The 23,432-nt window shown below is 43.8% G+C and overlaps 1 protein-coding gene and 1 non-coding gene across 2 annotated transcripts in view; both read left to right on the forward strand.

Annotated features, from left to right (window-relative positions):
• Nucleotides 1–23,432, forward strand: part of nhsa (Nance-Horan syndrome a (congenital cataracts and dental anomalies)) — a 68,890-nt gene that overhangs the window by 38,646 nt on the left and 6,812 nt on the right. Inside the window, exons 2-5 of the mRNA XM_085348916.1 lie at nt 17,628–17,780; nt 18,311–18,423; nt 20,106–20,168; nt 21,755–21,947. Coding sequence (XP_085205042.1) covers nt 17,628–17,780; nt 18,311–18,423; nt 20,106–20,168; nt 21,755–21,947 — 522 coding nt within the window. The remainder of the gene's footprint in view (nt 1–17,627; nt 17,781–18,310; nt 18,424–20,105; nt 20,169–21,754; nt 21,948–23,432) is intronic.
• On the forward strand, nt 8,426–8,497 carry trnac-gca (transfer RNA cysteine (anticodon GCA)). The gene has a single exon. It is a non-coding gene; the product is annotated as a tRNA-Cys (tRNA).

The raw sequence follows: 23,432 nt of genomic DNA on the forward strand, positions 1-23,432 counted from the left end.
CCCGTTGACGAATAGGTAAGTACCCCTAACACTTGACATACATCTGGAACCCATCTGAGCCTGTAAATTCCAAACAAATAATTTATTCTTGTATGTTTGATAGTTAATATTTCCCACTGCTGCGCATACACACATCTGCAGAGGACTCAGGGTTCACTGCAGGGCTGTACTTTCCTTTCCACAGCTGAGGTACGATGAGCTGCGAGAGACCGCACCCGTGTCCGTGCACATGTGCCCATTTCCATGGAGACGCAAAGCTTAAAATAATACACACAATGGCATCCTTTCTGAAACCTTCTGGCACGAGTTAGTATGAGGTGTCAGTGTGGCGCTGACAACCCAGCTGTGATTTCCACTCCAGCTCATTGATGCTTTCCGTACCGCTGTGTTAATGAGTAAACACGCACGCTCTGTTTCAGTGGAAATCTTATGCACACACACTCCTACAGCTGGGCACTGCTTTACAGAATCATCAGTGTACGTTTGAATATTTGTGTTGGCCGACAATAGAGAGATACATGTGGTATAATCCCAGTGTGTCCTGGGAGAGTCAGGGTGCGGCTCCGAGTGGGCGACACGCTGGTCTGGAGAAAATGTTTCTCGGTGAAGTGAATGTGATTGGATTGGATTTGTGACGGTTAAAGACACTTTATAAGGAGCAGACAAAGCATTCAAATAAATGTATTGAACAGCTGAAGCAGGGAGCATTTCAACTTATCTCTCTACTCGTTAAAGTTAAGTAAAGATGTATTTAATTAAAGGTTTTGGTTGACTGTATCTCTAATATTGTTAGCGTCTGCACTGAGCCATTACTGGGCATTTAGCTATGTTGTAACCCCAAACTCCTCTGAATCTCTAGGAATAATAATCACAGCATCAATTTAAGGACTCACAAATGTCAGAAGATTCCCAGAGGGAGATCACTGAAACGGAATTGGAATTGGGAAAGGCGTTTGGGAATATACAAAAAGGTGCAAAAAAAACAATGTTTGTTTGAAATATAACATGTAGCAGCACAAATAACTGAAACAATTATCTAAATGAACAAAGGAAAGAAATGAGGAAAGGGTACCCACCACATCCATCCACATTCACCCACTCTTGAGCGACTTGCTCTTAGAAGGACTTTGTGCCCAAGCTTTCCTACTAAATTAAAAGCAATACACAGTTTATGATGAATGCAGACTGTACAGTGGTGGTGTGGTTAGATCTGTCGCAAGAAGGTCCTGAGTTTGGCCGTTGACACAACTCTGCAATCTTGGACTGCAGGTGTACAAGTTTAAAAAACGCCAAAGTGTGTGGCTATCTGCAGAGAAGACCAAAAATAAATAAAAAGTGCACTTGCACTGGCTGATTCATATCAGGAATTTAAACAATGGAGGCATGCACTCCTAACTGAAGACAATTAGGCCTTCAGAGAAAGGAAGAAAGACAGGAGGTGAAGACCCAGAGGAAAGGTACACTGAGGAAATATATTACTTAAATAAAACAGGAGGTGGAAACAAGAAAGAACGCGGAATGAAACAAGGAGAGAAAGGCAAAGGGAGGCTAAAGACACAAGGAAAAAGTGAACATGAAAAACACGAGAACAGCATGACAATTAAATCAAAACATGGCCCAAAACTACACAAAACCCAGGACCATAGAGGAAAGTCTGTGTGTGGGAAACACTGTGTTGTATTAGCAGTGCTATTTCTCTCTAAATAGTTCCACCTCCTGGTGAAGCTTGTGGGTTTGGGGGCTTTCTGGGTGTGGTGCTGGAAGCCGCCAGGATTTGGTGCTCCATTGTTTTCCCTCTAAGGCCTGCTGGGTTTGCTCTGTGCATATCCATCCATCCTGCCAGCGACTGGTTTGTCTTGGACCAGCCGGGCCGCCGATGTATTCTCTCTCTGATTTGATTCCCAGCAGACAGAAATGTGTGAGGGTCAGCCCAGCTCAGCCTAATGCCGCTCCCTCTTGATGACTTTCCCTGAGACCCCCGCAGGTCACTCTCCTACAAAGCTGAACCCAGTCTGACCATAGCTGTCTGTTAAACCGAGGTTTCCACTGCGATCGTCCAGCGCCAAATCTGCCCTCGTCATCCCTTTTCCAAACCACACCTTGCTCCATGTCTGTGTTCAGGGTTCCCTATTTTCCCCTCGAACACTCTGTCTGTTCTACTTATTGTGCTCCATGTGAGCGGCGAGTGATGCCAGTAAACTGGTGAAACCACAGTCTGAGGCTCACACAGCTCAGTGTTTACACAGGAAACTGTGGTGAAAACCTTCTGCGATTAAGCTATTCAGACACTTACATAACAGTCTGCATATTCCTGTGTACCTTTAGTGCCAGGTTACAAAGCGACTCTCCAACTGTGTGAGGTTGTTGCCCTCACTGATACCGAACGCACACATTACACACGCATGTAAGTTTGTAATCGCTCGAGTGTTTCCGTAACCTCTGCAGCTCCGCCTGTGACCTGAAACTGTAGTGCCATGTAGGCTCCTACCCTCTGACCCCTCAGCTTGTCATACACTGAGCTGATAAATGAGCAGCTGTGCAACACACTGGATCCGCTTCTGTCGCCAGGAGCTGGTTTTTGTTTAAAATTTAAACACTAAGCAGTGTGCAGCCTTTCAGTCAAAGCAGAACGCAGATATAGGCCAGTGCGACCGTGAAACAGTTATACGAGACACATAAGGTCAGGCAGGCGGCAGCGTGCAGACAGGACTCTGCAAGTTTTCTGTTTTATGACAAGAGAAAGAGTTATTTACTCTTAACACACATGCTATTATGACTGACACGGCACTGTGTTTGCCTTTGCACGGCAGGCCATCAATCCCTCAAGAAATGAAAATTGATAAAAAGTCCTAAAAAAAAAGCAAAACAAAATGTTTCAATTTACTGTTTTTTCCTCATTTACTAGCAGGAACCACATCTCCAAATGTGATTAAACAGCTTTTATTGATCGTGAAACAGCAAGTTAGGCCTGATGATGGTCTCATTGGGGACTGACTGTGGATTCTGGGGCTGGCAGACCTGGTTGGTACCTATAAGACAGGACGATGCAAAGATTGTGGGCATGCTAGTTCCTCTCATACTCTATCCACTGCTGAGGGACGGAGTTGGAGGGTTGGGTACTTCAACAAGTTTACTTAATATTAGTGCTGTCAGCGTCAATCTCATTGAAAGGACGTTAACGCCATAACTGCATTAATGCGGCAAATCTCCGTTAGCGAGTTACTGCGGATCGCCCTGTGCGCGGGGCAGCACGGCGTCAACGCATTAGCGCGGTTACCTCGTTTTTTTTTCTGTTCTCAAAGTGATCTCCCTGTTGGAGCTCTGTCTGGGGGGAGTTCTTTTTTCTCCTTGTCTTTCCTGATGTTGTGTATTTTCCATTGTTCGGTTCCGGGTCGCTGCTCGTGTGGTCGACCGGCCAGTGCTACCTAGCCTGACCTGTCTCCCCAATGAGATGTTTGTGTATTGTATGTATGGTCGGCAAGGTCAGTCTCTCAATTTCCCCTCGAGGATGAATAAAGTCTTCTGAATCTGAATTTCTGGTGGAGTGTCAATCTTGTGATAGACTTGGCGTAGTGGTCTGGTCCAAGCCATTTGTAAGGTGTGAGCTGCCTCCTTCCTAAGCGGGCCCTGCCAGGACACATTTTGTAACGCACGTTTAAATATTCAAAGGAACGGTTCAATTAAACACATCCTCCCATGTCTAATGTTGCTTTGTCATGCATGTGGAGTTGTATTGAAATTACATAATGTGCGCAGCATAAATGCAGCCTTTTGACAGGTTAATCTCTCGTTCCCGTCTTGTTTTTCTTGGCTTTGTGCATGTGGAAAGGTAAATTCGCTCCTTCCTCGCTCGTCCTGTCCAACCACAGAGGAAAAAACACTTTTGTTTCACCTTTTTGAATGCAACCGTTTTCCCGTAAGCCTTCTGGTTCATGTTGACAGAGCTGATCGTGCCGAGGCTGCTCAGGTTACTTCTTCTGCTTGTTCTGACTTCAGGGGCTTTCATTATCTTCTTCCTTGTGGTTAACACTACCTTTACTTCCAGTAAAGATGGGAATGAGTTTTTCTTTTTGTTCTTTAAATCTCTTCCAAAAAAGTTCGCCTTTCTCTGGGTGCTCCTGAGACGGAACAAAAGCAGGAGGTCAAAGGGCGAATGTTTTAATTTGTGAGACTAATAGGCCAGGTGGACCTGGAGGCTACGGAAACCCAGAGAGCCTTTTCAGCTGGGACCAGCCCAGGAACGCCCCTTCCTCCTCTGCTGAGTCTGAGTGTGTGAGTACTTCAAAGGTGCAGGGAAAGCAGGAACCCGTGCCAAGCTCAGCGGGAGGGCCATTACAGCCCAATAGGAGTCAGCTGTGACCTCAAAGACCGTTAAATGATGTGATATGAGAGGGCGTGCTGCAGCCTCCCGAAGGCCTCTGTAGCAAATCAGGAGGGCAGAGCTGTAAAATGAGCTCCTTGCTGATTTAAAGGTTGAAGGAATTTTAAGTGTACTTAAAAATATAGGCTGTTACTTTTCTCTTACATGTGTTTTTCACATTTTCCCCTATGTTGTGCATTAAGGAACTGCTCGATTACTTTTTTTTATAGTTTATATTTGTAACTTTTCAGTGTTTTTTTGCTTTTCTATTAAGTTTAAAAATGTAGAAATGGGTAGTTTTTATCACTAAGCATCTGAAAACTGAATATCTATAGTCAGCAACGAGGCTGTGAACAAGTGGCCAATAAATTGGTGATTTACTTGAGTGTTTGCTGATGTGAGCTGACCCCACAGTCTGTATGCAGACATAATAATGAGGTGTCTAGAGGTCAAGAGGTAAAAGGCTGCTGAATGCATCGGCTCTGACCTCTCCCGACCCCGCTGAGTGCGCATGTAGAGGAGAGAAAAATGAATCGCCCATCTCTGCTGGCTGGGAGTTGCTCTCATTCAGTTTTTGTTATACTGAGGCTTTTCTTTTCATCGCTTAGAAGCTGTGAGTCAAAGAGCGTACGCCTGTATTCAAGGGGGTCAGGTTGTATGGCGAGGGCAGGGTAATGAAATATTCACAACACAGAGTGAGAGTCGATTCGAAGTGAAGCTAATATGAATGAGTTGGTTTGGGCTTTTTACAAGATTTTAATGAGAGAACATCTGCGGACGGTAAATTCCAGATGATTTCATCATTGTTTTTGCTCCTGATAAGTGTAAATCAGGATTTAATTAGAGTGAGCTGAGAAGTGCAGTGGAAACTCCCACTCATGCTGTTTGAGCTGTTCAGCATGACTAAGGGTTGATTGCACCGCATCGCTGCAAGAGCTGGATTCTCCCTGGATGTTGTCATTCTTTAGTAGCACTTTGATAGATGTACTTATTTTGCTCTTTGGTGGATCAGTGGAATAAGAGGGAGGTTTAAAACTGCAGGTTTAGCTTTCAGAATTGCATTTATGCGAAATCTTTTCTTAATACACTTTTAAATCTCTGCTTAGAATCTTATATAAGTAGATTTGCAAACATTTTCTTCTAGTTAAGTCTTCTAAAGCTTTCTTTTGTTAATTAAAAAAAAATACAGTATCTATATATACTGTGTCAGAGTGAGAAAATAAGAAGTTAAAAGAAAGAAATTGATGCTTGCACCAAGCGTAGCCCATCTTTATTATATATATATCACTGTCACTGTTTACAAACTGAGCATCGTGTAGTATTCAATAAGATTTGAAACTAACAGTTGATCACATAAATTAATCACGAAAGTGTTTAATGAGGTGATAAATCAAGTGAACCAAAGGGTCATTTTTCCATAGACTTTCATGTAATTTGAAGCTTTTGTTGTACTCACCCCCTGCTGGCCACTAAGTAGAATGCAATGGCTTTATTTTTCAAACCCAGAGGCTACGTCAAGGATCTCGAACTCCAGTATGATTGAACAATGCATGATTTAGCCTACATCCATTGAACAGTAGGATTGACAGGAGGTCAACTCACACCCGGTGGGCTGTTGGGTTTGTTATACACTGGCAAAAACACCATAAAGAGAGCAAAGCATTACTGTAAAACCAAAGTAATGAGCTAAAAGTTGCGACAAGTTGCTACAACTCCCCAAAAGCAACTGCCTTCGCATTTCATTTAGCCATTTGATCTGCTGTTGATATGAAAGCCCAGGTCACCCTTTCTATTTATTCATTTGTCTGGATTCAGCGTCGCATAAATGTGCAGTGACGCTCTCGCAAAACTGCCTGCTCATTACCGTGCTGTAAAACACGCCGCACACTCTCGTGAACATTACACAAGCTGGAAAAGTTTACAAAGGAAATGTTTCTGAGGACGTCAGACGTTCAACACATCCTCCTCCTTTCCCCACCAGAAACGTCTCCCTCGAAAGAGAGGGAGATCTTTTTGTTGGCGTCACGCCTACCCTGCGATGTACAGCGCTGTGGAGGGTTCAAAATGGAAAGTATTTCAAAGTCACCGCAGCCTGCCGACAGACTTTGTAGTGGTAATTTAAAGCAGCTGAGGAAACAATCGCGCACCGCTCCTCTTCTACAACTCTGAGCCTTCGTCAATCTTCGGGAGGATTTCGGCTCAGCAGCAACAGAGTTTCAGATATTATTCCAAATAATTCTTAACCAGCATGATTTAAAAACTGCGTGTGTGCGTTTAGGGTATGGATAAACTTCAGAAACTTTATAGCTTTGCTGAGGATTGTATCGCAGGAGGGAAGCTTTGGGGTTGTGGTTTTGAAATTTCTTTCCTGTTGATGAATATATTTTTGGGCTTTCCAAGCTTGTATGGTCGTCTGTGTGTTTATGCACTTCGCTCTTGCATTTTCCTTGTTATTTGCCTTCAGTAGAACATTAGGTTTATCATGAGGTCATGTGTTTTAACGTTTTACAATGGAAAACTGTGATATCTGATGGGATTCCCCCTCCCTTTCTTCATTTTCACCCTTCACTGTACCTCCTGGCACACAAGCAGACAGACAGTTTGGCGCTCCAGGCGCTGGTCCAAAATCTAAAGCAGCGTCTCCTGAAAGTACACGTGTGATTTCATTTCACCACCAGACGGGTTTTCGTGTGTGGGCTTGCAGCGCTGCCAACCCCTGCGTGCTGACCTCAAGTCAAGAAACACAAGCAGACTTTAGTGCGTTTTAATTCATCAGGAATAATTTCACACTCCTGCCGTGCTTTTCCCGCCGTGGTGATGTCATTAAAGAACAGATTAGGTAGATTGAAATGTCACTTTTATGGGACTATAAATAGAATCGTGATCCTGATGGGCGTATTCCTCGTTTCTCAGCCGGATAATTAGCTGACTCATATTGAGGGACAGTAAAGCACTTTAGGAAGTTAACCAGCAGTTTGATTACTGCTCAGCAGCTGTTTGCTGTGGTACCTGCAGGCACCTGAGAGCAGCATCGGGCTGCAAAAAAGGCTCATTACCCCCCCTGTGGACCTCCTGGTTCCCAGCATCGCATTCCAAGCAGAGCCCACATCAAAGCTCCAGGTGAGCTGAGGGAGTGCCTGTTTGAATAGGTGTGGTAGGAAGAGAGACAGATGGGAACACCTTCAGTTACTTGTACTAGAATTAGTCTCAACTATGACCAGTCTGTGCAAGTCCAGTGTCAGAGTGGAAACGATCCCAAGGGCCACTTAAATGTTACACGCTAAATACACCAATTAAGTTGGACAGTTACCACATTACCCTTGCTTTAAAAGCAAGTGACACCTTCTACAGCAGTGACAACAAAGACTGTGAAACAGGTGGATAAGCAGGGGCATGAAAGCACAAAGGGCTCTTTTCTTATGGATATATTTGGTGTGATGACTTCTAGTTGAAAGGATGCTGGTTCAATCCCAGGGATTGAACCTAAATGCTCCCAAGGCAATTTAGAGTATGTGTCCAAAGTGCTGTGTGTGGTTTAAATGAGGCTTGTATTGAAAAGTGCTCAGTTAAGCTGCAAAGTAAGTGCAACTTCATTTACAAGGTTCCCTTGGCTAATTTTTGCTATGTATAATATAACCACATACCCATTTCTTTTCTGGAGAGTTATGACTGATTAAACATGATAGATTTCCTCAAAGTGCTTTTATGTCTTTGGAGTTTAATATTAAAGTGGACCTATTATGCTTTTTAAAGTTTTCTGTCATATATAAACTGTCCCAGTGTTGGATGCTCATATTAAACTCAGCCAAACCTCCAGATAATGAGGTCGTGGTATGTATTCCCTGTGAGCCTCATTATTTGGACCTTTGGTAAAGAGAAAGTAAGTAAAAGCATAATAGCTTTCTCTTTAAAAAAAAGTGCTTCAGAGATGCAATCATGGTGCAGTTATGGGAAATGTAGGATCCAGGGTCTGTGGGGAGTCACCAGTACCGTGGGGCTGTTATACTGTGCAGGGCATTTGGCAAGGCTTGGGTCACATTTACAGTGAGAACATAGCCCTGGTGTGGGGGTATAGCTCAGAGGTAGAGCATTTGACTGCAGATCAAGAGGTCTCTGGTTCAAGTCCAGATGCTCTCTCGCTTGCAAATATGTGAAGCTATTGGACCAATTAAACAGTATTGAGTGTTCACCTTTATCTTTTGTTGTTCAGCATAAAAAAGCCTCCATCATTAGAGCATGAGGCTTCACTGGGTGGCTTCGTTGTTACACTGACACAAATCATATATTTAAGCCTTTGCTGTTCCCATAGCTCAACCCAAACCGAGCACCATCATCAAAACACCAAATGATGGAGGATCATTTAGAAGGACAACTCTATTTTTTTCCATTCTTGAACTCCAAAGTAGCTTCACCCGATTCACATTTCAAAAATAAACCTTATGCATCTTAAATATTTTATCCCCAACCTGAAAAAACAGTTTTAGCTCACCACAGTATAAGCCAGCTTTCTTCTGATTGGCTGGCTCTCACAAGCAATTAGGTATATATACCGTTGCTATTACGTTAGATCTGTTATGCAGTTGGGAGCATGTCTAGAGGAGGCACAAATCCCTTTATGTTTGCATCAGGAAGGGCAAGCAGTGTGAAAAACCTGCAAAAGCAAACATGTGGAGTTGCCTGAGTTGGCTACTTCTTGTGAATAAGAGCAGCCAGATGTAGCTGGCTCTTTAATTGGTTAATATTATGCTATATTTCTGCCATTAATTCTCCTGTTCATCACTCTTATAATCAGCAACATTTCAACATTTCAGCAACTCTTAAGCTTCCCTCAGCTAGCCTGTTGGTTTCTTATTGAATGTCAACAATCTTTTGCCCCACCTGATGCAGCTGGTCAGCAGCGGCGGCAGCGACATCACCATCAGCTGGGTGGATTTGGGCTCAGAGCGGATTACTGGGGAGAGGGGTATTATTGTTTTTTTTCCTACTGGCACTGGGACTCTACTCTTTGTGCTTTCCTAATCAGACCTCAGTGGAGACTTTCTCCAGCAGCTGACTGGACACTCAGCAGGAGAGCAGCGTTGTTTTCTTTAATAATCGCAGATGTTACATTGGAGCATTTTCATTTTTGATTACAGAAAAAATATGAAAGGATAAGTCTCCCAGCAGTTTGGTCTGTTTACTTTTTCTTCAGGTGAGTGCCATGCATCTAGTTTTAGATGCTTTGCATTTGCTTTCACTAACAAATTTGATTAGAAAGTATTGTGCTTGAGTAGTTCAAAGCATCTAAACTATTTATTTAAAGAATGAACTGCAATATTTAACACAAAAGTTCAGGACATGCACTGTCCCGTGCATCCTTCGGCATTCCTCCGTACCCTCCGCGATCCTTCATTGTAGGTTAAGCGGTCAGTGTTGTTTCAGCGGTTTGGATTAACACTCCTCTCCTCCTATAGCACACCATAAACAGATTAGTGGTCTCCAAGTCAGGGCACGGCTGGGCCATCTGTACCCTGCACTGGGTGGGGATGGGGACATGGGGGTGGAGTGTGAGCAGATGTTCCAGAGGGGCTGTAGGTCAGTAGGGCCGAGGGACCGTCAGTCACGAAGGACGCGGAGTTCCTGTTCAGGTGACGGATTTAAAGTGAGTTTAAACCACCGTGCATTGTCATGGCTCTGGGATGCTGCATCGCCCTCACACCCCAAGGTACTGTATAATTTACTGAGGCTTTAATTGAGCCGCATGCACCTCCCACTTCGCTCCTGCTCTGCATGTCAACCACAGCGGTTTCACACTTTGTCACAAGATGTAAGACGCGATGATGAAGAGTTTGTTTTTCACGGTTAGTTCGAACCGTGTTAAAAACCCAAACGCTCCCCACACACTACACTTGTCCTGCAGCGTGAGTAACCCCAAAGAAAAAAAGGAATCAAAGATTCACTCGCGTAAATTACACACAGCTGAAACAGCAATGTGCAAGCTCATCTGTCTGCCTGTTGCATGTACAGAAGTTCAGATTTAGAGTTTTTCTAAAGTTCTACGTGTGACCTAATGGCTGACATCTGCGGCTCTGTCCTCCCAGGCCGCTGGCAAATTGTAGGTGTGTGAGCGTAGGTGTGAGGCTGTTTTGACTTGGCTCCTGTCTGAGCCAAAACCGAGAAAATTACAAGGCAGAGGCAGTCTGGGGATGCATGCAGGCTTTCATTGCCCCTCTTCTCCTGGCCTGCAGGGCTGAGTGCAGTGGGGGATGATCCTGCAGCAAATGAAGAGGTGGAGATGAGATTGATAGGCAGTGTCACAGTGCACATAATAGAGTGTGATTTCACCTCGCCAGGAAAGTTAACAGAAAGATGCCACAAGCAACGACGCAAATATACAGAAATGCTCCTCAAAAAAAAATTTTTCTCTTCTTCTTCTTCTCACCGGAGGCCATGTGGCTCATTTGGCTCAATATAGCCATGCTGCAAATCAATCAGCCCGATGTGAAACAAAGAGAAAGCTGCCAAGAGGTCAATGAGATGGCTGCAGCCTGATGTGTTTTCTTAGGCCTCACTGGGGGCAACAGCTGACCACTAAATTAGCACTAAAAGCTTTGCCCATATGGACTTCTGTGTCCATGAAAACCTCTCTTAAAGGCCTCTAATGAACTCGTGCTCTGGCGCACAAACACAGCCTCACTTAACCAAGATTTCAGCGAGCAAGGTCAAAGGAAGTACTGATGTGTTTTTTAGCTGGAGGACGATAAAAACGGGGAAGGTTGAATGGAGTCAGATGATGAGAGCACAGTGTTTGTCCTAGTTGTGGCTGCTATTGTTGTCAAATGGGTTTTTAGTGTGTTGTGAGACACTGAGGGTGTCACAGCAAGGCCAACAGTTCACAGCTCAGTGGGGAAGCACTGAGGGGAGAGGCTGACAAGCAGTGTCAGAGGGCTCCTCATTTCACCATAATTTACACGACAAACGTATCATCTGCTCCACGTCTGAAATATTGTGGGCGTTTGCTCGGTTATATATTACTGCACCGATATTAAATCTGTGGCAAGTCCAATAAATAAATATAATAAATGCAGATATATCCATCCAGGTCCTACAGGGGTTTTCCTGCATTTAAAAAAAATTGGCAGCTAACAAAGGTGACTGTTTCATGTTTTATATTTTAAACCTGGCTGTTTATTTACAACACGCATGCAAAGTCATATATGGCAGCAGGTAGGAAACATCTGGCGGGCGTAAAACAATTTCATTAAGATTCGAGTGAAGCGGTGCTTCCACACCGGTGTAAATCTTTGCTGAGTTCACCTCCAGCTTCTCCAGCTGTGCAGGAGATGCAACACAGAGCGTGTTTTTAGTTCAGCGAGGTCACACAGCAGAGGGCTTTTAGATCACCCTGGAAAACGTCAGGTTGTGTCGGCGTAGCTGATAAACACGTCGCGTCTCCTGGGGATTTCGCAGTGTTTCTTAGAAAGGACCTGCCAGAGGATTCATAGCAGTGATAGTGATGTTAGAAAAGCACTTAGCATACGCAGCAGTTGGATACACAGGCTGAGGTTTAGTGTCGGGCTGCTGCGCTGGGTCTTCCTGACCTTTAGTAGCTCCAGTCAGGAGTTGGACCGTGTCCTTTTCTGTGTGAACGAGGCTAAAGTTAACTTCTGGCTGCAACACAAAGCAAACTGCGAGCCAGAGCTGCCTCTCATCAGACACAGAGGTCAGATAGAGTGCGATTCGGCAAAGCTGCCCGGTCAAGGACAGGCCCAGAAATGTCAGGCAGGTAAGAGAAGACTGACAGATCTGTCTTTGTGTGCTATCAAAGCAAAAGCTCAGCAGTTAATCCTCAGGATTTTACTTGGATTTCGCTGCAGATGTCTGAGATACTATCTCACGCCAGTGCCTTCAATGAAGGAGTCTTATTTCATGCAACCAAACTATGCTGTTATTTTAATCTACTCATGCTGGTTTCTCTCTGACATCTTGTTCTTGTATGAATAACTCCTGTGCATACTTCAAGCAGTCAACATCCAAATAAGTCCCAGCACAAAGACCAGACTTCATCCTTTTGAACTCAAACTTTCCCCATTCATGCAGCCCCTCCATGCATTATGTGTAATTTGAAGCGGTGCAGTAACTCGAGGAGATGTAAGGGGGAGCAGTGGGGTTATTCCATGTATTGGTCAGTGTTTAGAGGATGAAAGTCACACTATCAGGTTGCATTAATACCTATTGTTTGGCTGCAGGTGATAGCATTGCATTAGTAAACAGGCTATTGTGCTGCTAACATTGGATGTGATTATCTGGATTTTTAGTCTCAGGCTTTAAGCTGACTCTGTTGTTCTCCCAACTAATAAAAAACCCTTCAGTGTTCATATGTAGAAGGAGATAACATTCAAAGCCACCACAAAGCAAAGCTCATCAGTTGCATTTGTTTCAGAAAATGTGGACGTCACACATTTTAACCACAAAAATGCCTGAATGAACGTCCAGTACAGTCGTGATGAAAGCTGCCTTTCCGTGATGCAGCCATCATGTCTCAATAAGGGTTACAAGAAGCATGACGAAATAATGGACTGATAGTAGCCATTGTCCTTTAAAGGAAATCCATGAACGATAAAAATCTGACTGTTAAAGTTATCAGATAACAGGTTGGATAAACTAGTGAAATATCAGCTAATTATGATGAAAAGCTGGTCTCTATAAAGTGACAGAATAAATTAACTAATTAATGACCCACCAGCCAATTCATTAGGTTTACCTGCTTGTTAATACAAGTATCTAATCATCCAATCACGTGGCACCAAATGAATGCATTCAGGCATGTAAACATTGTCAAGACAGCCTGCTGAAATTCAAACAGAGCATCAGAATGGGGAAGGACGGTGACTTTGTCTCTTAAATCCTCCGCAAACAATTTGGTTAGTTCTCTGGGTGACAGTGGCTTATTAATGGCCAGACTGCTTCAAGCTGAAGGCAATAGTAACTCAAATAACCAGTTGTTAAAAACAAGATATGCAGAAGAGCATCTCAAAGCTTGAAGGAGATGAGCTACAGCAGCAAAAGTTCACACCTGGTGCCTCTACAGTCAGTTAGGAACTTCAAGGTTCAAGGTTCTTTATTTGTCACATGCATAGTTATACAAGTATAACACACAGTGAAATGTAGCCTGACACGCTCCTCGACATGTGCAAAAATTGGGGGGGGGGGGGTGTAGAGGAAGAACATTATATATATATATATATATATATATATATATATATATATATATATATATATATATATATATATATATAAACACCCAGCACGCCCCTGCGGGCGGTTTATCCTTCAAGCTCGGGTCCTCTACCAGAGGCCTGGGAGCTTGAGGGTCCTGCGCAGTATCTTAGCTGTTCCCAGGACTGCGCTCTTCTGGACAGAGATCTCCGATGTTGTTCCCGGGATCTGCTGGAGCCACTCGCCTAGCTTGGGAGTCACCGCACCTAGTGCTCCGATTACCACGGGGACCACCGTTACCTTCACCCTCCACATCCTCTCGAGCTCTTCTCTGAGCCCTTGGTATTTCTCCAGCTTCTCGTGTTCCTTCTTCCTGATATTGCTGTCATTCGGAACCGCTACATCGATCACTACGGCCGTCTTCTTCTGTTTGTCTACCACCACTATGTCCGGTTGGTTAGCCACCACCATTTTGTCCGTCTGTATCTGGAAGTCCCACAGGATCTTAGCTCGGTCATTCTCCACCACCCTTGGGGGCATCTCCCATTTTGACCTCGGGACTTCCAGGTTATACTCGGCACAGATGTTCCTGTACACTATGCCGGCCACTTGGTTATGGCGTTCCATGTATGCCTTGCCTGCTAGCATCTTGCACCCTGCTGTTATGTGCTGGATTGTCTCTGGGGCATCTTTACACAGCCTGCACCTGGGGTCTTGCCTGGTGTGATAGACCCCAGCCTCTATGGATCTTGTACTCAGAGCTTGTTCTTGTGCTGCCATGATTAGTGCCTCTGTGCTGTCTTTCAGTCCAGCTTTGTCCAGCCACTGGTAGGATTTCTGGATATCAGCCACCTCCTCTATCTGCCGGTGGTACATACCGTGCAGGGGCCTGTCCTTCCATGATGGTTCCTCGTTTCCCTCCTCTTTCTTGGGTTTCTGCTGCCTGAGGTATTCACTGAGCACTTGGTCAGTTGGGGCCATCTTCCCAATGTATTCTTGGATGTTCGTTGTCTCATCCTGGACTGTGGTGCTGACACTCACCACTCCCCGGCCCCCTTCCTTCCGCTTAGCGTACAGCCTCAGGGTGCTGGACTTGGGGTGAAACCCTCCATGCATGGTAAGGAGCTTTCTTGTCTTTATGTCAGTGGCTTCTATCTCCTCCTTTGGCCAGCCTATTACCCCAGCAGGGTACCTGATCACGGGCAGGGCGTACGTGTTGATGGCCCGGATCTTGTTCTTACCATTCAGCTGACTCCTCAGGACTTGCCTGACCCTCTGCAGGTACTTGGTGGTTGCAGCCTTTCTAGCGGCCTCTTCATGGTTCCCATTTGCCTGCGGGATCCCCAGGTACTTGTAACTGTCCTCTATGTCTGCAATGTTGCCTTCTGGTAGTTCAATCCCCTCAGTTCTGACTACCTTCCCTCTCTTTGATACCATCCGACTACACTTCTCCAGTCCGAACGACATTCCAATGTCATTGCTGTATAGCCTGGTAGTGTGGATCAGTGAATCGATGTCTCGTTCACTCTTGGCATACAGCTTGATGTCATCCATGTACAGGAGGTGGCTGACAACTGCTCTGTTTCGTAGTCGGTATCCGTAGCCAGTCTTGTTAATGATCTCACTGAGGGGGTTCAGGCCTATGCAGAACAGCAGTGGGGACAGAGCATCTCCTTGGTAGATCCCGCACTTGATGGTGACTTGTGCTATGGGCTTGGAGTTGGCCTCTAGTGTTGTACGCCACATCCCCATTGAGTTCCTGATGAAGGCTCTTAGGGTCCCATTGATCTTGTACAATTCTAGGCATTCCAGTATCCAGCTGTGGGGCATTGAGTCATAGGCCTTCTTGTAATCAATCCAGGCAGTGCACAGGTTGGTCAGTCTGGTCTTGCAGTCTCGGCTGATTGTTCTGTCTACCAGTAGCTGGTGTTTTGCGCCTCTGGTATTCTTGGCAATTCCTTTCTGTGTCCCGCTCATGTATTGACCCATGTGCCTGTTCATCTTAGCCGATATGATGCCTGACAGGAGCTTCCATGTAGTACTGAGGCAGGTTATTGGTCGGTAGTTGGAGGGGACCGGTCCCTTCTTGGGGATCAGGACCGTCCGGCCTTCAGTTAGCCATTCCGGGTGTCTCTCGTTAACTAGCAGCTGGTTCATTTGTGCTGCCAGACGCTCGTGGAGTGCAGTCAGCTTCTTCAGCCAGTAGGCATGAACCATGTCGGGCCCTGGTGCTGTCCAACTCTTCATACTGGAGACTCTTTCTTGGATATCTGCCACTGTGATGGTTACTGGACCCTGTTCAGGGAGGTCACTGTGGTCTGCCCTCAGATCCTCTAGCCACTGAGCATTGCCGTTATGGGTTGCGTCCTTCTCCCATATGCTCTTCCAGTATTGCTCCGTCTCCAGCCTTGGTGGTGCTGTTCTCTTATTGTTCCCTTGCCACTGAGAGTACACCTTTGCTGGTTCTGTGGAGAACAGCTGGTTTATTCTCCTGCCTTCTATCTCTCTGGTGTACCTCCTCAAGCGGCTGGCCAAGGCTGTGAGTCTTTGCTTGGCAGTTTCCAAGGCCTCAGGTATGGACAGCTTGCTGTATTTCTTAGGCACCTTATTTGTCGCACCTTTCTGCAACTCCGTTAGTTGGCTAACCTCCCTCCGTGCTACTTTGATCTTGCCCTCTAGCCTCCTTCTCCATGGAGGGTACTGCCCCTTGTCGCTGTTCAACGTGTAGCCAAGCATCTCACTGATCACTGCTGCCGTATTGTAGATCAGCTTGTTAGTGTCGGTAATCGTGGTTGTAGGTATTGCCCGTAGTGCTGCATTAACATCATCTAGCAGACCTTCTGAGGGTACTTCACGTAATCTTGGTAACCAGCTACGGGGGATCGAGGTTTCAAGCTTGGCCATGATCCTATTTTTCAGGTCAGTTCCTCTCGCACTCAACGATCCTTCTCCTATCGCACTTGGGGCTATGTACCCAATCTCGGGTGGGGGTGATGATATCGCCCCCCTGACCTGGCGTCCTGACTCCTCCTTGCCGTAGCATTTGTGTTGTACCTCGTCAATCTCTAGCTGTGAGAGCAGTCCCTTCTTTCGAATGTTGGAACACTGAGCTACTAGTTGTTTCGCCGTCATTGTGGATGTTGGGTATCGAAGAATCCATAGGTCCCTCATCCTATTCATGTAGCCCCTTCCGCCGGGGTTACTTGCGTAGTAGCATTCCAACAACGCCCTGTTTTCGTCTCTTGCCCACCGATGCCTTCTTGTTCCAGTAGCCCACTTTTCGTCAGGGTGCCCTGGTTCCTCAACACCTGACGCGGACCTTGTTGATCCGGGCGACGTCCGAGCCGGCATGCCTTCATATTTATTTGTCTCGCTCATGTCTGCGGTAGGCTCGCTTAGCATAGGGGGTCTAGCCTTAGGACCCTTACTGGATACAGACGCCCCAGGCAGGAATCGAACTTGCGATCCTCTGTTCCAAAGGCGTGTAGTCTAACCTCCAGCTGCTCATATTCATATATATATATATATATATATATATATATATATATATATATATATATATATATATATATATATATATATATATATATATATATATATACATACATACATATATACATACACTGGGTGAATGTGCAGTAGTAGCAGCAAGCAGGTGAATTCTGTACATTAATATGAATAGACATCTGACTATCTGACAACTTGACAACTTGAAACTGATGCTAAGATTTAAAGTGGCTTTTTCCAGACGATTGGAAAAACGTTGCTTCCCACAGAATAGCAAAACCAAGTGATTACTCATAGAGGTTCGTCTGATTGTTGGAGCTTTCTCTATTAATGGAAGGCTCATTCAATTGAGATCTTTTTGTGACCATTTCTCCTCACTAAACTTCCAATGTAAAGCAACACGTTTCAAACTATTACCTAGTCACATGGGTGTGGCTTAATTTGTGCTTCAGTGAGATGCCCTTGTGCCTTATAAATGATGACACTGGATTGTCTGTGACCACACTGTTGAATTTCACTAGAAAAGGTTTGTCATTTTTAGCTATCTCTCTCTCCCTGACAGCGGTATCTAACCTGGATGTGGAGAGTAAGCTGACAGCACACTACCAAGCTCCCTGGCATCAGCAGAGGAACGTTTTCCATCCCTCTACGCGGCCAGAATGTGTGGAAGAGCTCCACAGGCAAGCCAAAACCAGCCTGTGGGCCCTGCACCGAGGTGAGGCCCTCAGGAGCACTCAGCTCCTCAGATTGCAACACAGGAGGGAAAGCTGCTCTCTGTCATGCCTAGTTAATAAACTGCTTCACTTTTCCCTTATGTGCCATTTAAAAACATTTCAGCTATAACATGCATCCTTCCAGGCAGGTCTGCAGCCTGTGTTTGGAGGCATCGTGCCCTCTAGTGGACATGTTGTGCAACTACAACGTAAATAACAAGCATGTTCAGAGGCCATTTTCACACAGACAGTCTATCTACAACTTAAAAAACCATAAATAGTCAAGCATCAAAGAAGTGCACTTATGAATTCATCAAAATCACTTTAGTCATGCACTCTTAAGCACAACACTACACAATAATTCCTGGGTAAATTCAATGCAGAAAAAATGGCTGACCAAGGACTCATATCTAACCAGATTAATCTGACCCCGCAGGTCGGTCTGCATGTGACACCTCTCGACACTTATATTTTATTATCTCAGTGAACAAATACAATTGATCTTCAGTGTTTTACATCTTTTTTGCTGCAGATCACCAGAGGAGACGATCGGGCAGCAGGGAGCGGAGAGTTACCATCGCAATCTCGCCGGTGCCCCCAATGCCGATGTGTCCCCCCCCTCAGAGGGGAACAAATTTAACAACGGTGAGACGATTGTCCTCGACTTTGATCCAAACTGCTTTAAAAGATCTTCTTGATTTCAGTATGAAAATCACCAAGTCCAGTGACACCATCACTATAATTCATATTGATAGACACAGATGTGAAAAATAATCATCTTTTGATATTCAAATGTTGCTTCTATTGCATTTTAAAGGGAACTTAATCTGCTTTTATTTATTTTCTTACATATACCACACCAGTGGTCAGTGCTTTTACTACCCATGGCCATAGTTTCCAATAAAGAAGTCAGTGCGTATACAAGTAATCCCTGTGAGCCAACAGCTCAGACAAACACTCAGTTTAAGACAGTTTTTTTTTTCCAATCTTGGCTCTTGCTGACATCAGTAAGAGCAGATATTCCTTATATGATCTCAGGTCAGTCTCCTCTCTTTCCCAGACTGTAAACTAATGAAATGTCACTAGTTTACACCCGGTTGTGTTTTAGTAATGACGCTGTTATTTATAATATTCTAATATGCATTTTTATATAAATATTGTAGTTTTATTTTTAAATGTCAAGGTTATCTTCAGTACCAGTATATTATGGTACAGCTAAATGCTATAATAGCCTGTCCCAGATCACAGAAAAGGATCAGATGGAAAATCCATTCTGGAAAAACTGTGAAACAAATCTGTCCGTACCAGCACTGATGCAGAGCTTTCTTTCTGAACTGAGACACGTCAAGCACCGATATGAATGGTTTGAGGGTTGCGATGACATTACAGCACACACTGTGCTGTGACCATAACTGAGGCTCTGCTTGTGTAGTTAGCCTCCAACTGCATTCCCAGTCATAAATCATTCAGATGTGCCTTATATTTTCTCCTACTGTATTTGTTTAACTGTCCACTTATTGTGCTACAAAACACTAAGTTTCACTTACATCAGGGATCTCGAACTCCAGGACTCGAGCGCCGGTGTCCTGCAGGTTTTAGATCTCATCCAGGATCAACACACCTGAATCAAATGTCATGTCAAAGACATGTTGAGGAAGTCATTTAGCCATTTAAATCTGCTGTGTTGGATCAAGGACACATCTAAAACCTGCAGGATACCGTTGCCACCGCCATCACTGACACAGACTTTATGGCCTCTAAAACGGGACGGTTATCTCTCAATGCCTTGATTCTAAAAGACATCTCGTGCGCAATGAAGAGCAGCAAGCAGCATCTGAAAAAATGACCATTACACCTGTCCAAGCCTTCTGTCCGAGAAGGGGAGCCAATCAGAAGAAAGTTGGCTTGATGAAGGGAGGGAAAGGGAGTTAAAACAGTATAAGACAAATCAGAGTTTTCAAGAATCTTTTTAAAAATGTAGTTGGAAATGTGCATAATGATTTCCCTTTAAATAATATTTGTATGGTTTTTATTTCCTTTGATCAAAGGAGCCAGAGAGGCATTTTAGAGATGCAACGACACAGTTAGCACAGGTAAAGGGGACTGTGTTTGTCACGTGTGTGCTGCTTCATTCATGTTTTATTCGTTTTTTCATCACCATAACTGGTTCAGCATCAGCTCACCAGCCTGCCTTGACCCAAATATTTCAGTGTTCATATTCCTCCCTAATGTTGTCTCTTATGTTTGTGTGTTGAAGATCTCCATGTTCATTCCTGCCATGTGCTTTTGTCCTTTTTTGTTTGTTTGTTTTTCACCCTGTAATTCAGTTCGAATCCACCCGCTCCTCCTCCCCTACCGAATGTTGCCACTTCTCTCCCTGGAGCAGAAAGGTATTGGTCCCTTCCCTCCCTCGCCGTCCTCCTATTCCTAACACCTTATTTCACATGTCCGCCCCGACTGACCTCTACTTATCTCTTTTTAAATGCATGCCCTCTCTCTTACTGGCAGTAGTAGCCATCCTGCTCCACCCGGTTGAGAGGGTGGGGTGATACTGAAGGCGAGCACCTCTTTAAAGTTTCACCCACACATCACATGTTTACATACTGTTGTTGTTGTTGTTGTTTGAGTTCATATGAAGGGCTTGGAGTATGTGAGGAATGTGTATGTGGGCCACAATCACAGCCGCCCGGGTTTCTCTAATGATAGGGTCGGCTTCTCGAAACTTGCGCCTGTGATTACCCATGATCCCTCTGTGCTGTGGTTTCCCCACTGTACAGCTGACAGCCTCGTGTTTCTCTCTTGATTCTCTTTTCTTTTTTTAAACAAGTATCGTGCTTGATGCCCGTCGTGAGACAGGAATGAGCTTCAAACTCTGCCGCTCCTTTTTTATTTCCCCTCATCCCGTACGTGCCCACTCTTCCTCCTTTTTCTCAAATCCCTCGTCTTTCTCTCAGCCCGCTCATCCCTCCTCTCAGGCACTCCTGAAACCGTTCTCAAAACAAATCAGCTGTAAATGGTCTTCCTTTGATTTTTTTTTTCCCTCCTAGTTGCGAGAAGTTTCCAAGGAAACCAGTTTCTTTTGTGGTCGGGGTTTTGTCAGGGTCTCATTGGTCTGCTGGGAACAGGGAGCACAAAGGCTCGAGGGTTGCCTTTAAATGGGGGTGGGAGGTTGTCGGGTTGTGGAGGTGGGAACCAGTTGAAACTGAGAATCACTCCCAGTTTCACATGTGTCTCTGTGTTGGAATCTCAAGGTAAGAAATTCATTTAGCATGCAGATATAAAGACAAGTGGCTCTGCAGAGTCTGAGGAGGCCCATGGTTGAGGAACGCTGCTGTGAAGTATTTCCTCTCAGAGATTTCTGGACACTTGTTATGATGCAGGAGACCCTCGGAAAAATTTTGGAATGTTGGAGCATGAGCTAAGAATTGAAGTTATAGTTTGTCATATCCTGTGAGTGAAGGAGGCATCATTTTATTTATTTGTAAAGTATCTGTCAAGACGTGTTCTGTAGTGTGTGTGTGTGTCAAACTTTTTATTAGCCTGAGGCTCGGACACAGTCGGGTTTCTGAACCTTAATTTTTGCATGACGTAGAGATTCTTTGAATGCTTCTTGTGCTTTCCATTCTCCCTTTTTTCCGAAGCATGCTGTTCATTTCCATGACTTAATGGTTTCTTTGCACTCCAACATTAAACTCAGCAGCTGGAAGGGCATGTGTATTGATTTACCTCTGTTCTGCCTGCAAAGAAGGGAGCACTGACTGCTGCAGATTATTAATAAGACACTAATCTCTTCATCTACTCTTCAGTTCTTTCCCAAATAAACACTTGGACAATACCAGTCTAATCCCTTACTTTAATCAGCACATTCCCCTTCCTGAAGCTGAGTTTGGTCACTTTCTAACTCCGCCAAACCATATTTCATGTAATGCTGGCCTAACCTTAACAATCTAACCATGCAAATATCCATCTGTTGCAGGCTGCGCCCTCTGACCCCGACTCTGACGGGGTGGCTCTAGGTCACCGGTCTAAGTTTCCCATCCCTAACATCCCCTCCACCCTGGACAAGCAGACTAACTGGTCTAAAGCTCTGCCGCTGCCCACTCCAGAAGAGAGAATGAAAAGCAATTCCCAAGTCATCACCTCATGTGTCATCCCCATTAATGTGACCGGTAAATTGAAATCACTGAATCTGATTGTTGTGACTGAACTAAGGTGTGGTGTGCAGTTGTCAGCAGTTGCAGCCACCTTTCTGGGTTTTTTTTTTCCTGCATATAAACTTTTTTTCCTTTAGTGTTAAATAGGAATATTGATACCACTCAGACAACAAAGCAACAACCAGCTTATATTAAGTTTAGAATAAAGACTGGAAACAAGGAGCCAGCTTGCTTGACTTTGGAAGGTGAAAAAGCAAAGACGCACAGCGTAGAGGCAGCTCTGAAACATTGTAATTACAGCTCATATAATGTATTTTCAAATCTTTACAAAACCTGAAGTGTTTAAAAATAATTTTGTGATTTTTGGCAAAATGAAATTTAAGGCACCAGTCTTGCCATAAAAGTGTAAATTTACATTTTTCCTTTGCTCAAAAAAAAAAAAAAAAGTGATATAAAGATTAGTTGGATTTATATACATTTTAGCAAAGCCAAGCTTATTGTTTAACCTTTGTTTTCAGTCATGCTAAAATAAACAAATCATCCCCTTTTTCAGGCTAATTAGCCATTATAGCAGTAGTTCTACATGCTGACCTTCCTATGTACCCATATTCGTTATAGGTCATGGGGGTGGTTGATTTGTACATAGTGCTAAGCTAGCTCTTTCCCTCTGTTTCTTCTGATTGCTAGAGCTGGCAAGCTAAGCTATCACTTTCCCATAGCTATATTTTTAGAGTAGCGACACAACTTGCTAACACTCAGTAAAAAAAAAAAAAAAAAAAAAAAGTATTTTAATATTTTTTACTTCTACCATAAGTTAGGGATTTACTAATTACTAATTAGCTAATCTAGTTAAAAGTTAGCAAAACTATTAACCTGACTGAAAGTAATGGAGCTGAAAAGCAGTAGTAAATAATGTAAACAGCTGTTATATTTTTTAGATAACACTGTTATAAATTAGCAACAAAAAAGTGATTAATTGTTCAGCATAATTTATAAAAAATTGGTAAATTCTAGTAAATTACAAGTAGTAAGTCCTAACAGTCAATCTGTTAGCAAATAGCTATAATCATTTTTAGCTAAATGGATTAACAGCTGAAAATATTAGATAATGCTATCCAAAAAAAGAAGAAGAAGAAATATTAGTTTAATATGTTGGCCATTTTTTTTAAGTTGGTGAGCAGTTAAACCTAAAGTTTTTATTTAAAAGGTGTTATCTACATAAGCTAAATTTATGGATTAACAGTTAAAACTGTTAACTAATGCTACTAACAACATTGTAAGCTAGGTTAATGGATAAACAGGACAGTATTTTGCTAAAAACTGTGATTAAACATTTGAAAATTATTTACTAAAAGTATATTAAACTGTTAAAAAAAACTAAAAACATAAATTGAAAACTAAAAGGGAGATGAAGTTAACTATATGTGCTCAAATGAACAATGTTTGGTTTTGGCTCTTCCTCATGATACTAAAATTTTTTTCACTGTCTAATTTTCTTGA

The sequence above is a fragment of the Diplotaxodon limnothrissa genome, linkage group LG23 (genome assembly GCF_057381915.1).
Source record: "Diplotaxodon limnothrissa isolate DT_005_m linkage group LG23, D_limnothrissa_male_GT1.1, whole genome shotgun sequence".
NCBI lineage: Eukaryota > Metazoa > Chordata > Actinopteri > Cichliformes > Cichlidae > Diplotaxodon > Diplotaxodon limnothrissa.